This window comes from Leucopleurus acutus (assembly GCF_964270905.1).
Source record: "Leucopleurus acutus genome assembly, chromosome: 11".
Lineage (NCBI taxonomy): Eukaryota > Metazoa > Chordata > Mammalia > Artiodactyla > Delphinidae > Leucopleurus > Leucopleurus acutus.
This window is the reverse complement of record NC_139152.1, coordinates 34,150,370-34,166,985: the sequence shown is the minus strand read 5'-3', so window position 1 is coordinate 34,166,985 and position 16,616 is coordinate 34,150,370. Positions and strand designations below refer to the sequence as shown.

Genomic DNA, 16,616 nt, shown 5'->3' with positions numbered 1-16,616 from the left:
CAACTAAGACTGCAGGAACAGAGGGTTCCGGCGGGGGGAGTATAGGAGATGAGGTAGGAAAAGGGACTCAAATCATGTGGGGCTGCAGTCTAGAGCAAGAATTTTGGATTTTCTTCTCAGTTGCCATATACTCTGGTTGCCAGAGTATAACTAGGGAAGGGGTTTGGGTGGGGAGGAGGAACCCATTGAATTGTTTTAGGAGAGGAGTGGTATAATTTGATTTATATCTAGAAGGATCAACTGGCTGCTTTGTGGGAGAATAGTCTGTAGCAAAACAGTTGAGGAGTCAGGGACATTAGTTATCTTCATAACTATTGCAAGGGTGGTTATCAGTGGGAGTGGTGTGAAATCATCCAATCCTAGATGTATTTTGAAGGTAGAGTGGACAGAAATTGCTGGTGAATTAGATGTGGGTGTGAGAGAAAGTGGGGAATGAAATATTGTGTCTTAAGTGTTTGGTCAAAGCAACTGAAAAAATGGAGTGCTATTTATTAAGATAGGAAGACTGTCAAAGAATGGAAGAATGGGAGGAGGGAGCAATCAAAATTATAAGCTAGTTTGAGTTGCTACTGAATATCCAGATGAAGATGTAAGTAAGCAGTTGGTTATATAAGTCTGGAGTTTCGGGGGAGACGCTGGGGCTGGTGATGCAAATTTTGGAGTATCGTATAGATCAGTAATTTTCAACCTTGGTTACACTTTATAATCAGCTTGGGAATTTTCAAAAAATTTCTGAGCCTGGTCCCACCCCTGTATATTCTTGTTTAACCTGGGAGTGGGGCTCAGGTATTTCTGTTTTAATTTGATTAGTGGTTAGGTTAAACATTTTTTTAAACAGCTTTTATTGAGGTATTATTGACATACGATACACTACGCACAAAGTGTACAATTTGATAAGTTTTGACAGATGAATACATCTGTGAAACCATCACCACAATTAAGGTATTGAACATACCCATCATCACCAGAAGTTTCTTTGTACCCCTTTTCAGTTCTTCCCTACTATCCCTATCTCCCTCCCATCTTCAGTCACTAGGCAACTACTGATCTGCTTTCTGTGTAGATTAGTTTGCATTTTCTAGAATTCTATAAATGAAATCTTACAGTGTGTACTCTTCTATGTGGCTTCTTTAAGCATAATTGTTTTGATACTCGCCTATGTTGTTGCATGTATCAGTACTTGATTCCTTTCTGTTGCTGAGTAGTATGAACTTCTTTCTTTATTCAGCTGTTGATGAACATTCGGGTTGTTTTCAGTTTGGGGCCACTACAGATAAAGCTGCTGTGAACATTTGTGTACAAGTCTTTGTGTAGTCATGTATTTCCTTCTCTGGATAAATACCTTAGAGTGGAATAGCTGGGTCGTGTGGATCACATTTTTTCATATGTTTCAACATGAGGGGTTTTGTGTGTGTGTGTGTGAGTGTATGTATGTCCTTGAGGAAAACTTTTATGCCCAGAAAAGATTATTCAGACACTATTTTCATTATTAAAATTAATGTTCAGTTTATTAATTTCAGTTTAAATATCTAGTTTGTAAGGTTTAGCAAAATTTAAGTTCTTTTTTCCTAGGTGTAATTATTATTTTTTTTTTTTTTGCGGTACGCGGGCCTCTCACTGTTGTGGCCTCTCCCGTTGCGGAGCACAGGCTCCAGACACGCAGGCTCAGTGGCCATGGCTCACGGGCCCAGCCACTCTGCGGCATGTGGGATCTTCCTGGACCGGGGCACGAACCCGTGTCCCCTGCATCGGCAGGCGGACTCTTAACCACTGCACCACCAGGGAAGCCCCCTAGGTGTAATTATTTTTAAAAAGCAACGCAGGTTAATTCTAACGTGGAGCCAGGGCTGAGAACCATTGTACAGATGGTATTTAAAGCCAAGGATTGAATGAGATCACCTAGCACAGCCATTTCTCAAGCTTTTGCTTGTGTAAAAATACCTGTAGTTGGGGCAAGTTCTGAGAATTTGTATTTCTACGAGGCTCCCAGGTACTGATACCTGGGAGTTGGACTGATGGACCATACTTTGAGTAGCCCATCCTAGAGGGTTAGTGTAGATAAAAGAGATACCTGAAGATTAAGTCCTGGCCCCTCCAAAGTTTAGAAATTGGGAAGGAGAGGAAGGAACCAGTAAATAAGACTGTAAAAGAATAGCAGGTGGGACTTCGCTGGTGACGCAGTGGTTAAGAATCCACCTGCCAGTGCAGGGGACATGGGTTTGATCCTTGGCCCGGGAAGATCCCACATGCCACGGAGCAACTAAGCTCATGAGCCACAACTATTGAGCCTGTGCTCTAGAACCTGCTAGCCACAACTACTGAGCCTGCACACCACAACTACTGAAGCCTGTGTGCCATAACTACTGAGCCCGCATGCTGTAACTACTGAAGCCCATGTGCCTAGAGCCGGTGCTCCGCAACAAGAGAAGCCACCACAATGAGAAGCCCACGTACTGCAACGAAGAGTAACCCCCGCTCACCGCAACTAGAGAAAGCCTGCACACAGCAATGCCGACCCAACGCGGCCAAAAATAAATAAAAAAAAAAAAAAAAAAAGAAAGCTGGTGAGGCAGGAGAAAAACGAAAGAGTGTGGTGTTCTAGAGGCTTGTGAAGATAGTTTTGCAGGAGGGAAAGCATGATAAACTCCATAAAATATGGCTTGAAAAGACCGAGCGAGATGTGAGTTACAGTTGACTAATGGATATGGTAAAGTGATTGTTGATGACCTTGAAAGAAATACTTTTGGTAGAATGTCCAGTCAGGGCAAAAACCTGATTGAGGTGAGCCCATGAAAGAAGGGAGGAAAGTAAGTATAGACAAATCATTTGATGCTTATTGTGGAAAAGAGAACAAAGAAATGGGGCAGTGGCTAGAAGGGGATGTGGAAGTAGGGATGGGTTTTCTTTTTTTTTCTTTTTAAGGTAAGAACTATCATAATGTGTTTGTATGCTGACAGGAATAACTTAGAGAAGGAAATATGGTTGGAGCAGGAGAGCAAGAGGTCAGTAGCAGGAGTGGTGTCCTGGAGAAGGGATCCAGTTGGCAGATAGAGTCATGGCCTTAAATAGGAATACGGAGAGGGAAGTTAGAGTATATGGGCACGGATGGCAGCTTGTAGAAATGTTAATTGAATAGCTTCTATTTTCTCTGAAATAAGAATCAAGGTCACCCCATAATAAATAAACAGATCACAATAAAAGTTTTGTTCAGTACTCTCTCCTCAGTGCTTAGAACAGTGGTTTGAACATAGTAAGTGCTTAGTAAATGTTTGTTAAATAAATGAATGTAAGGAAGAGTAACCCTGGATTGGAGGGAAGGAGGCAAGTGAGGTAGCGCAGAGGTAGCTGTCGGGTTAGGTGAGAGCAGTGCTCCTGGGAATGATGAGGGGAACTGTTCCAGTCATATGGAAGAAGTGAAAGGACTTGATTTTTCTTTGGCTAAGGGGAAGGAAAAGTTGAGTATGACCTGTTTGTAGCTCTGGAGCATGTCCTTAGTCTTTCAAATGAGTGGACTGTGATGTTGTTTAATGATTTGAGGGATTTTTCAGAGACTTAATTGCTGAGCACTCTAACCTAGTTTGTATAAAGCTGATGTAGTCATCTATTTTGTCTGTACTTACCAGAAAGTATCTCTGTAGCTGCCAAGGAATCAAGTCTCTCCTGCCACCACCTCCCAGGAGTTTAGGGAAAATTTTGTCCTGGGTGTCTGCGGAAGTGTTTGATGTTGAAAATTAAATGTATGTAGACCTTGGAGTAAGAACTCTTCAAAATACTCAACATAGATTCTTAAACTGTTGAAGGATACTATTTACTGGATTCTATAAGCAAACTAAGGCAAGTGACGAGAAAGAGTGCATTGAACCTGAGGTGTAAATTTCATTAGTTTAGTGTGGATACCTTGGATCAGCAGATTTTGAATTGTTTTTCTCAGAGCCACACCTCAGGGCTAACTGGGAGATGCAAGGATGAGCACTGAGCGGATGGGGGCTGAAGCGGATGTCTCCACATCAGCTTCAATAGAAGTTAGTTTGTTTTCAGTTTTATACACTGAGATTCCTTGTAAGAGTTTATTTGCATGGTGATTCTACTGCAGAAACAATAACAGAGAAAGCATTTGAGTATCATCAGTGTAGGTAACATTTGAGTTTTGCTGGTAAGTCAGATAGTGCTGGTTTTATCAGAGTAGATTATTTCATTGTTTGGAGGTGGGGAAAACCACTTAGAAAGGCCTCTTTTATCCTTTGATTCAGTAATCAGTTTTTATGGAAAGCAGTTGTACCTTAAGCCCTTCATTCCATTTCATGAAAAAGGAAGTAAATGGCTCAAAAGCAAAATGACATCAGCAAATTCTTCAAGACAGTGAATCCTTGAAGGTTGGCGCCTAGTTAAATCAGTGTTTTACACAATTGATTTATAGTTGTATTTATGCATCATATTTAACTGGTATTTATAATTGTTAATATTAAGAGACATTTATTGAGTATCTAATACATGTAAGATCTACTGTACTAGGTGTTGGGGATACAGAAACAGGCAAGATGTGATCTTTTCCCTCGCAGGGGTTAGAGTCCAGTTGGGGAAATAGAACACAGCCATAAAAAGATCAACAGCATTGCAGAAGAGTGTAGAAGACCACGAGTTTGCAGAGCTGCTACAGGGGTTCCACAGATATGTGATGCACATTTCTTTTTAAAATATTAAATAACCCGTCAAATAAAAGTGTCCTATGCACCAAATATTAACGTGCACAGAAGAAAGACGACCACTAAAGCTCATTAATTTATTTTGTAGATTAATTCACTTTTTTTTTTTTTTTTACCATTTCAAAATAAAGTAGCAGATCCTTTATTTGTATTTCTCGAAGCCGTTGAAAAAAGTCACGTAGCAGCAGCAACATGTTTTGGCCATAATTTTCCCTCTTCCACCTCTGCCCTCCCAGAGGATTTTGGCCCCCAAGTCACACTCCTCACACCTCTTCAGGCCCCACTACAAAGCAAACCCTGTTTCAGCGGTTTCTTCCTAACTTCCTTTCCTTCTGATGATTCATCACAAAATCTCAAAAACGGATCTATCAGATAAGATCTACCTCAGAAATCCTGGGAAGGGAAGATACATTGAGCAGGCCAGTCCATAGAAAGCACTTCCCAGGGCCTGGGGAGAAATCCAGGGAATTCACACTGAGTAACTTACAGCCCTTCATGCTTGTTAACGTTTTGTAGGCTGCATGGTGCTAGAGCTCTCTGAGCCTTCAAATGAGAATATCCTGGACGAGTTTTTCCGCAAAGTCAAGAATCGTTATGTGAACAATGTATCTTTAAGGACTTAAGAAGGGAGTATGGTTTCTCATGAGGTGAACAGTCATTCAACAGAAAGGACTTTATCATGCAGTATTTTGTGACCGTGAACCTGAACCATCTTTGTTTTATCCTAGGATTAGGACAAGTGATGGATTTCTTTCATCTTCACTGATATTTGGCATCAAAATTTATTTGATACGATTCATAAGTGGACAGATACTGAAGGGTAGGGATGTATACCTAGTCTAGAAATGGCAATGTTTGATAATTTTGGAACAAGGAATGGCTGTCCCCTTTCCAAAAAATTGTGAGCCATCAGGGTTTTCAAAGTAAAGTGTTTTGACGATGCAAGTGCAAGAAGTGGAAGTAAAGATAAGCCAAAGTCTATTAGAGATGTATTTGAAATCAGGAATCACTCACTGTTTACAAGATTAGATATGTTCCTAGGATTAGGCCTAACAGCTGATGGGGAATTGGTTACATTAGTCTATATCAGGTCTATATACCTTCAAATGGAATAAAAAATTGGGTTTAACTACACTCTAAAGTCTTATTAAAATTTTTAATATTAATTGTTCCTTTGTTTCTTATTTCTGTAAATAATTCATGAAATGACTTAAAAAGGGGGGTGGCAGCCCAAGGTGATGAACTAAACATGAACTAAAGTGCTTTCCACCCTGTAGTAAGTCCTCTAATTTTTAAAATCACAGCACACCATTTTTTCCGTCTTAGGGCTTCTGACAAAATTTACTTTTATTTAGTTAGTTTCCTTTTGTGTGGCTTCTATCCCATGCACTAAACAAACTGTGAGGGCGAGGACTGTGTCTGTTTTGTTCATGGTGAGTCTCCGGCACCTTAGATAGTGCCTGACACGTGTTAAGTGTGTAATACATTTGTCAAACAGGGGGCTTACTTATAAAAATCTTCCTTGGTTAGATTTTTGGACTTTTGTTAGCAGTGTATTAGCAGACTCACAACAGGTTTGGGTTAAGTTCAGCCTTTTAACGCATTGAGATTTATACTGCTTCAATTTACTATATATATTTTAGTGTTGGGAAGCAGATTGCCTCTTTCTGAGCTATGAATAATGCTGCCTCCTTTAGAAAAGAATCAACAATGGTTTTATATTGTATTTGTTTTGCCTGTCCAACTTGACAAAGCTAAATTGTTGTGATGAGGTTAATCAAGCTTAAAACATTTTTCTTATAGTATTTAGCATACAGGATTTTTGTTGTGGGGTGGAGGGCAGACACATAGTTAGAAACTATATCTGATGAATAATAGTTATCCGTAAACGGTTGTTGAAATGTTCCCCCCCTTTTTTCATGTCACAGTAAGTCAACAGACCTGCCAAACTTTACACAGACAGTCTGTTTGAGCTATTTATGAAGGATATATAGGGACACATAGGGATCTCAACATTTTGGAACATCATATTTTACAAGTTACAGCTAATAATGACGTATGTGAACAAGTAGATGACAATAGAGTGCAGTTGGGATATGTCTGGATAGCACTGGATGACCTTTTTGTCCTCCTTATCACAGAACCTTTAGCATTGTAGGTGTACTGTCAAAATCATGAATGATAAATCGCTGAACACCTTGTAAAGGCACACCTTGTAAATAATACCCTGCCCCTTATATCCTAAGTTAACTATCTCCCACCTCTAAAATTCCCTACTATCCTCCAGATTTTTCTCACTAAGTAGAAAAAGGATCATAGTTAAACTTTTTTAAGATCCCTAGAGCTAGGAGGGCTTTCTTTTTAATAGAGCATGGTGAAGTTGAGTCACTTTATGATAGGGTACAAAGATCATCATAAGCTGTGTTCCTCCTACCTTCATTGAAGAATCTTTAAAACTCATTCAGGCCGTTAGAGAGCAGCAGAGAACTTTATTTCAATAGTTAAGCTACATGGAAACACATATTTTGTGCTTCTTTTCTCCCAAAGTTGAACCAGATCAAATAATCCTAGAAGAGAGGAGCAAAGTCATTATCTTTAAGTGAAAAAAGAATGAATTACTACACATTTAGGCAAAGTTAGGATAAAAAGAGAGAGAAAGACATAACAACTACTGAAAAACAAAAATAATATTTTTCTTGAGGCAGAAGAGAACCACTATAGAAAATTTGTTGGTGATTAAAAACTAACAAAATCAACCACAAACAATGCCACGTGCAGAAATTACTGGTTGCTTATCAGAACACTAGTCTCACATTTCCACTTGCCCCAGGGACACCTTTGCTTAAATTTTATAAAATCCACAAACCCAGCATGACCAGCACCATCGTTTCTAGTATGAAGTGGTGGTCTTCTAATTTGTCTCCTGACTGCAGTCTCTCACCTGACCAGGTCAGCTAATTGTTCTTTCTTTATTGGTTTTTACCTTGTAAGAGAGAGTATACATTTACTGAGTATTTTGTTATTACCACTGAGAATATAACACTTAGAAGAATTCTAGATTCATAACTTGTTTTAAAATGTTAATTTAGGGACTTCCCAGGTGGGACAGTGGTTAAGAATCTGCCTGCCAATGCAGGGGACACGGGTTCGAGCCCTGGTCCGGGAAGAACCCACATGCTGTGGAGCAACTAAGCCCGTGCGCCACAACTACTGAGCCTGTGCTCTAGGGCCCACATGCCGCAACTACTGAGCCTACGTGCTGCAACTGCTGAAGCCCGTGCACCTAGAGCCGGCGCTCTACAACGAGAAGCCACCACAATGAGAAGCCTGCGCTGCGCACTGCAATGAAGAGTAGCCCCCACTCGCTGCACCTAGAGAAAGCCCCCATGTAGCAACGAAGACCCAATGCAGCCAAAAATAACTAAATAAATCAATCTTTAAAAAATGTTAGTTTATTTAACTCTCCTCATGGTTTCATGGAGCAAATCGTGCTGTGCTGATATGCTTTCATTTTCAGATTTTTTTTTTTTTTTAAATTTTTGGCTGCATCGGGTCTTCGTTGCTACACGCAGGCTTCCTCTAGTTGTGGCGAGCGGGGGCTGCTCTTCGCTGCGGTGCACGGGCTTCTCATTGCGGTGGCTTCTCTTGTTGCAAAGCACAGCCCAGCTCTGCGTGGGCTTCAGTAGTTGTGGCACATGGGCTCAGTAGTTGTGGCTCGTGGCCTCTAGAGCACAGACTCAGTAGTTGTGGTGCACAGGCTTAGTTGCTCCGTAGCATGTAGGATCTTCCCCGGGCCAGGGATTGAACCCATGTCCCCTGCATTGGCAGGTGGATTCTTAACCACTGCACCACCAGGGCGTTCCCTCATTTTCAGATTTATGGGCCATATGAAAAGGGAAAATGATTCTAGGAAGATTCTGGAGAGAGAAAACCTGTTAAATATGAAAAAGACTTGGCAGCAGTTGTAAGATCCATGAAGCTGGGGAATTAGGATTATCCCTTCTCTCACATAAAAATGGGAGTGATTGAGGAACTGTGTCACATAATTGATGGACACCAACTTGGAGACAAATGCTGGAGGGGTGGGGGAGTGATTGATAATGTTATAAAAATATTCTGTACCTAACCACAGCACAATCGTTATATTCCTGAAAAGCTTCATGATCAGAGAATCCATGATTGAGACAGTTACATCTTATGGGAAAAACAGCACTGAGTACTGAGGTTATTAATGAATCCAGAAAAACCTAGAAGAATATTCAATTTTACTTAAAAAAGGCAGCACTAAATAAAGAGAATATAAATTATTATATATCTTAAGTTAGTGATAATGGCCTCTCAATAATGTCAATTTATTGATTGCTAGGAACTTCAGGATTTCTACTCTAGAATGTAAATTTATTTTAATGTTCGCAATTTTCTTGTAATTTAGTTTAACATTTTTATAAATTCATTTTGCATTAAATTTTGGGACGAAGGGAGCGACAGTACAAACTATAATAAAGGATGTTGTCAAACTTTCATTTGTTATGGCAGGGAGAGATTCAGAGACCCATAATACCTTAGGAGACAAATGATGACTACCCCTCAATTCCATTGTATAGCTTGGAGTGACTCTTAATTTTAGGTGACTCACTGTTCACCAGGCACTAGTCAAACCAAACCTTTTCACAACCTGTCACACCTTTGTACTTTCTTTCTCTTTCCATATTCCGGCATAATTAAAAGAGGAATTAATTCTTGCTGCTCTTACTTTTCACTACTTGTTTACGTCTGTGTAGTGAGTGGTTGATCCTGGCCCGTGAGTAAGCATCGAGACAGTATTCCTTGTCTTTTAAAACATCTTCGTTCCTCATTAAGCCTGATTTTATCATTCATTCATTTTTCAACAAATATTAAATATCTAGTATTTTTTCAGTACTGTGCTAGGTACTAGTTATCCAGTGATGTATAAACCTGAAACCATCCCTTTCCTTGTGGAGTGTATATCCTAGATGAGGAAACAGACAGTAACTCCTTCCTTAACACTCCCTGTGTTCCTTTATTTTTTTTTTCCATAGCATTTATCAACATCTAAGACTTTATTTTTTGTTTGATTTCATCCACAGAACGTTGGTTACATGAGGACAAACAAGAATTTCTGTATGTTTTGCTAAAGGAATATTTTTTGGTTGAGAAGTGAGAAAGGCATGTTTAATTCGTCACCACGTCCCCTTGATTCTGCTTCTTCAGCCTGTCTCTAAATAAGCCCACTGCCGCTTCCTTTTAGTTCAAGCCCTTTTTATTTTTACCTGGTCTATTAAAGTAGCTTTCCCTGCCTCTGTAGTACCTTTCCCCTCCAGATTGCTGCCAGTAATCTTTGTAAAATTGAAGTCTGAATTTCTTCAGTGATCTGCTGTCTTTTAAAGGTAAATCAGACTCCTTCGCTTTTCATTGTCGGGTTCCTTCCTATCTGTCCAGCCTTTTTTTTTTTTCTCTGCCACTCCCTGCTCTCCATCTCAAACTTTATGCTGCAGTAGTATCAATATATTGCACTTCTTCAAGCTTCTCTGCTCAGTGTGGTGGCTGGACCAGAGGCTTCCCCTTAACTTGGAAGCTATTTAGAAATGCAAATTTTAGGCTCCACCCCGAGGCCTACTAAATAAGAACCCTGGGAGCAGAGCTAAGCAAGCTAAACAAGACTTCCCAGTAATCCTGATGTACCTTAAATTTGAGAATCACTACTTTAGTCCTTTTTTTTTTTAAAGTTCATTTCCTTAACAAGCTCAGCCATTAATTACCGTGCTTTCAATAATATTTTCATTTGTGTAACTCTTAATTTACATCATTGACCCTGGTATCTGTGTCAGTCCTGCTTTTTAAATTGTGTATTGGACATCTTTCCTGGATATCCTTCCTGTACTTCAGACTCTGTAGGTTCTAAACAAAATTCATTACCCATCTATTAAGATGTTTTATATACTGCGTTTCCTATTTCCTCCTTCAAAGGATTCCTCCTTGCAGCTTTGAATCCTAGATTATGCAGTATTTTCTCTTTGGTTTCTATTTTGTCTTGCTTTAGAGAAACAAAGGAAAAGATTTTTTTAATAACTCTACTGACCAGAATAGGGTCAGGATTTTCCAGGCAATAGATTACTGTTGTTTATAGACCATCTGTTAAAATGTATTTTTTTAATGTATTTTTATCTTATTCTTCTTTGCTTTTTCCTTCCCACCTTTTTTCCCTCCTCAATTGTCTTTTTCTCTCTCATTTTAAGAACTTAGAGACCATTTACTTTGAATCTTGACCTCAGCTGCCCACGTTCTACCGTAAAGCTGGAGGCATCCTTGACCCTGGGCTAATAGAGTGACAACTTGTACCAAAAGTGACAACTGGTACCAAAGATTGTAGTCAGGCAACATTTCATCTATCTCGGTACAGTTTCTGCAGTAGGTTCTCAATAAATTTTTTTCTAATGAGTAAGTGAGTAAGTTAGGCAAGTCTCAAAGCACTGGACAGATCTCCAAGGTCAAAAAACCACAGTGAAATTGTGGCTGGATACATAAGGAACCTCAAAGATTTGAGCAGTAAGAAGTGAGAAATTTTGACACTCAAATATTTATTCAGTGAATAAATGAAAGATTTTAAAGAAAAGAATAGCCATTGTAACAGATGGTGAGGTATTTCCTTCTCTGAGAGAAGAGGGATAAATTTAGATTTTATTTCAGTGTGAACTTTCAAGTTTAATTTTAAAAATTCATGTTTATGTGTGCTTCCCCATAAGCACAGTTTGATATACATTTTTAATAATTTTCGTGTCGATTTATGTAACAGTTACATTTTAATGGTTTGACTATATATCTTGGGCTATAACTTTTAACTGTTATTATAGTTCTATTTTTGTTGGATAGGAAAGACAGTAATGTATGTGTGTGTATATATATATCTGTTAAATTGCACATCTGAATTACCTTACATATGAGAAATTTTTATATGTGAAATCATATATCTATTCTCATAATTTGAGCTATTCTCTCATAAAAAATACATTCTTAAATTATAGTAATAAAAAAAACTTTCTTTTTAACATGCACACAGGAAACCTCGGCCTGTCTCCCAGTTGGTTGCACAGCAGGTTACTCAGCAGTTTGTGCCCCCTACACAGTCAAAGAAAGAGAAAAAAGATAAAGTAGAAAAAGAAAAAAGTGAAAAGGAAACAACTAGCAAAAAGAACAGTCATAAGAAAACCAGGTAAATTTAGTGTTTTAATGGCACTTTTGAAGTAATAAAATTAACCATTTAATATTGTCTTTTAACATCAATATATAAAGTATATAAAGTAGAAATAAAAGATTTCATCTCTTTTACTATATCATGAAAGTGTTTTTCTTAGTTGAAGGTATATTAGAAATTAAACACAGAGGCCACAAATACACGTTTAAGTGTGAGGGGACTTTCTGTTTTTTGTTTTTGTTTTACTAGATTATAAGACATTTGTGTTTGAAATGTTTCTTTTTCACTCATAAAGCCAGGAGTGATGTTCACAATGCTGAACAGATATTTGCATGAGCTTTAACCAATCAGAATGGTCATGGGTCCAGGCAGAACAGACAGTCATGACACCCTTATCATAAGTGCACATCAGTGGAGTAACAGCCCTGCATATAACTCAACCTTAGCTGTTGTCAGCTTCCTCTGTGATTCAGCTATGTCACTGCTGTTCTAAAACATTTATTTTAGTAAAATTGATAAGCTGTCTGCAAAATTATGATAAAGCTATAAAAGCACATTTAAGAGAACATTACTCCCAGAGTTTTTTGTCATGTTGAGGAAGATTCAGGAATGATTGGCTTGATTAATGTTAATGATTTCAAACATTTAATTATATTTTTGTGGCTAGTTACACATGAATATAGAGCTTTAAAGATAGATGTATTTGTTTTGTTATTTTTACCTAATTTAATATGCATTACATGCTCAGAAAGTTGGTAGAGAGAAAAGCTAGTTTAAAATTTTATCATTTTTTGTGTTTAGGCCAAGATTGAAAAATGTGGATCGGAGTAGTGCTCAACATTTGGAAGTTACCGTTGGAGATCTGACAGTCATTATTACAGACTTTAAGGAGAAAACGAAGTCACCGCCCGCATCTAGTGCTGCTTCTGCAGATCAACACAGTCAGAGTGGCTCCAGCTCTGATAACACAGAGAGGGGAATGTCCAGGTCATCTTCACCCAGAGGAGAAGCCTCATCATTGAACGGAGAATCTCATTAAAGTTTATTTTCTCCAATTTCCTAGTCACTTCTGTCATACCATGCAAATACACAGATTATGCCAAGAAGTACCACATTTTCATGACAAACATATTCATGCACAATCCATAATTTGCATTTTACATAAAATAGAAATCTGTTAGATTTTATTGCAATCTATGCCTACCAAACATTTCCAGACTTAACATTTTGGTCTCCACAGTTAAAGGTGCCATGAAAATGTGGTTGAATTACTCATTATGCAGTGTTATTGGTAAGTCTATTTTCACTTTTAGTTTAGTGAATTCTAACACATAATTCTTGAATTCTCTACTATTGGCATGTAACGAATTTAAATTTTTATAACATAGTGCAAGCTGCCTAAATATGTATTATTTGAGAATTGTGAAACAAATAGTTATATGTATACAAGTCAAAAATCAATTTAATCAACTGTTGCTACAACAGAATTTTCTTAATGGTTATCCTCTTAAATACACCTGCTGGTACTTGGTGTGGTTAAATAGGAAGATTGTTATTAAATAAAGAATTTGTATGAACCATTGCCAGTGTTTTTGACACATTTTACTAAATTATTGTTCCTGAATTATGTTTTAGGTTTTATCTGTTTTTGGGGGGAATTTTTGCTTATCTTTCAAAACATTCATTTATTGTAATGTTTACTAGCAGACTAGTAAACAATAAAACATTGATTACTTGGCTTTATAATTCAGATTTAGTGCTATTGTCATTGAACACTGGTATTTTCTGTATTATATAGAACATTAAAATTCAAGTAATTATAAGCATTTGGCAAAAACAGAAGAGAAGAAACCTGTCATATTTTAAAAGCTGCAGTTTTGGAAAAGCTTTAACTTAATAGTTTTATCACTGTTTCCTTGCCCCAGACTTATCCAGGGTCATAGAAGTGTGAATCTAATTAATACAGAAATGGGAACTGTTGCACAGAACTGAGAAATAACTAATCTTTAATCAGTTTAATTGGCCTCTTATTAAATATAACAATTCTTATAAAAATTATAGTACCCTATTTTCAGAAACAATTGCCAGTTTATGCATTTATCAATATCCTAAAATTTAAAAAGCATTTACAGCCCCACTTACTATTATGTAAATTTACCAATAAAATATTTTTATGACTACAGATTTTGCATTTTTGTTTACAACTAATAAAAGTGTTTTTTGTTGTTTCTAAAAATCCAACTTAGAAACCACACAATACTTAAATTCTAGGGTCTCCTGCTTTCTCTTAGCCATTTGTTTAGTATGTATTCACCTATAGGAGACTTTTGAACTATAAATGAACTTTAAATCATAACTTGGATACAGAATATCACATAAAAACATCATGATAGCATTTGAAGAAAGAAATAAAACTGTAGACCCTGACAGTTGTGATATTTGGTGGTTTCATGTGGTAATGTAATTTTCTGTTTAATTGCAGTACTTTTTACAGGCACAATGGTACTGTCTTTTTTGTAAGATGCAAGTTGTGAAATACAGTTAATTGCATACAGTAAAAGTCTGTGATTAAAACATTTATATACCTCATTCTTTAGTGTTGTTAAATGAAAGAATTTTATTTGTTTTTAAGATACTTTCAGTGGAACCCCAAATGACTGGTATGTTCTTTTAAAACATGAAAATTTTTTTCTCTTACTTTATTCTTTTTCACATGTTCCAAATGTTTTATATATATACATATATATTCATTTTTAGACATAGTAAAAACTACAAGTACTAACTGTAATAGGGAAAATATTCTAATTTTTAAGTCAAAATTACTCTTTGGAGGTACTGGGTCTTATGATGATGATCAAATACTTTCTGGATATATTTTAAATGGACTGCAAGAGAGAAAAATCTGACAGAAGATGGGATTTTACCTGAACGGGGCATAGTCATCTTTCTAAATAGTAGGGAGACAGTTAGCATGGAATTTGAGAATGCTAACTGATGGCTGGTATCTGAATCTCTGTTGTAGAACCTAAGTGAGCTTGAGTAAGTCATTCAAGGTCATTTCCCGTCTATTAAACAGGGATAATGGTAATCATATCTAACTCATAGGGTTGTTGGGAGGATTAAATGTCAATCCATACAAAATTCTTAACAACTACCTGACACGTACTCTGTGCTCAGTAAATGTGAGCCTTTACTATCTTTATAGGTAAAATCCCATTACAGAAACATAATTTTTTTTGTAACAAAAATTGTTTCCATGCCTTCTTGGATGCCCAAAAGGAATTGTGTTCTGTAGGTTAAACTGAATTTTTTACATCAGATGTTTGCTCTGATCCCAGACCAGCTGTCTTTCTATAATTAAAGAACCTGATGGTATGCATTATGAGACAGGAGAAATAAGCTGAGTTGTCTACTTTGATACTTTGTTTTCCTTTCATTAATCACAGTTATCTTTTGCTGTCTTCATTTCACCCTACCTCAAATACACTTCCAAACCAGGAAACAGACTCAAATTCCATAAATACACCTAATGTTAAAATATGCAAAAAGGTTCAGAGGTTCAAATTCTATACAAAAAGAGCATTTGGATGTTTTTCAGAGTTTATTAGCTTATTTTGATATAAGTAAGAGTGAAGATATAATTTGAGGCATACAAGAATACATATTCTTAAACCTTTTATATTACACAGTAGAAATAGTTGACAATAACTTAAAGGTTTTATTTTTATTAAATGCTTTCCTAAAATTATAGTGATGACTGTAGACAAAGTGAAAACATTAAAAAAGGAAGAAAAACCTTTGCTTTTCTAAGTTGATAACCTTTATTACCCTTCTTTTAGAAAGAAGTTCTTATTGCCTGAAAAGAATATAGCTTATTCATATTATATACATTCATGCTGAGTGGTCTAGAAGTTTTAGTTTCCACTGAAACCCTTATTTTACTTACTTTCTTGGTCTGCCACTTATCTCTCTTCTGGAATCTTGAAGACCTGAAGTACGAACTGGGCCATTGATAGAAATTTCTGTACTGTACTTCGAAAATTAAGTGCAAACAGAAGAGTGAATGTGTAAGAAGGGTAATCATAAAGTAATACTTCGACTTACTAGCACTGGCTCCCCTCTTCAACCACAGGCACCTTCAGGTGTCTGGAACAACTGAAATGTAGAAAAACTGAAATGTAGAAAAGTCATCAGTGACAAAAATAGCTGAGTAGACTCAAGAGACAGTGAAGATTGCAGAATACAGGATGTGACTGATCATTTGTGAAAGCAGAAGGAAAAGAACACCCTCCCTGGCTATTGAGAGTGAGGAAAAAGAAGATGCCCTAATAATAAAGGCAAGGAAGGTTAGAAATGGGGAAAAATATGAGGGAGGAGGAAGGAGAAAAAGCAAAGATAGTAGCAGAAATTAGAAAATGGGGATTGTGATGTAGTCGATGATAGCAGAGAAGAATCACTCAGAAGGGAGAGAGAGAACAAATAGAATGTATAGCATCTCGGTCTCGAGAAAAATTTTAAAACAAGCTATGATAAATCATCTTTGTAGTGACTCAGTCATTAAGTTTTCAGTTGTGTTTAGTAGACTGTTTACTAGAGCAACAATATGTGTAATCACTATAAAATGATTTTCTTCAAAACCAGTTCATTTTTAGAAGTTGTCATAGAGATTTACCTTGAATTATATGAACACTTTACTTTCC

At 37.1% G+C, this 16,616-nt stretch overlaps 1 protein-coding gene across 4 annotated transcripts in view; it reads left to right on the top strand.

Moving 5' to 3' along the window:
- The window catches only part of YAF2 (YY1 associated factor 2), a 65,210-nt gene extending 50,823 nt beyond the window's left edge, over positions 1-14,387 (top strand). For all 4 annotated transcript variants that reach the window (XM_082849666.1, XM_082849664.1, XM_082849667.1 and 1 more), the window contains 2 exons: positions 11,782-11,934; positions 12,718-14,387. In XM_082849666.1, the coding sequence (XP_082705792.1) occupies positions 11,782-11,934; positions 12,718-12,955 (391 nt within the window). In that variant the 3' untranslated portion in view covers positions 12,956-14,387. The remainder of the gene's footprint in view (positions 1-11,781; positions 11,935-12,717) is intronic.
- The last annotated feature ends 2,229 nt before the right edge of the window (positions 14,388-16,616 follow it).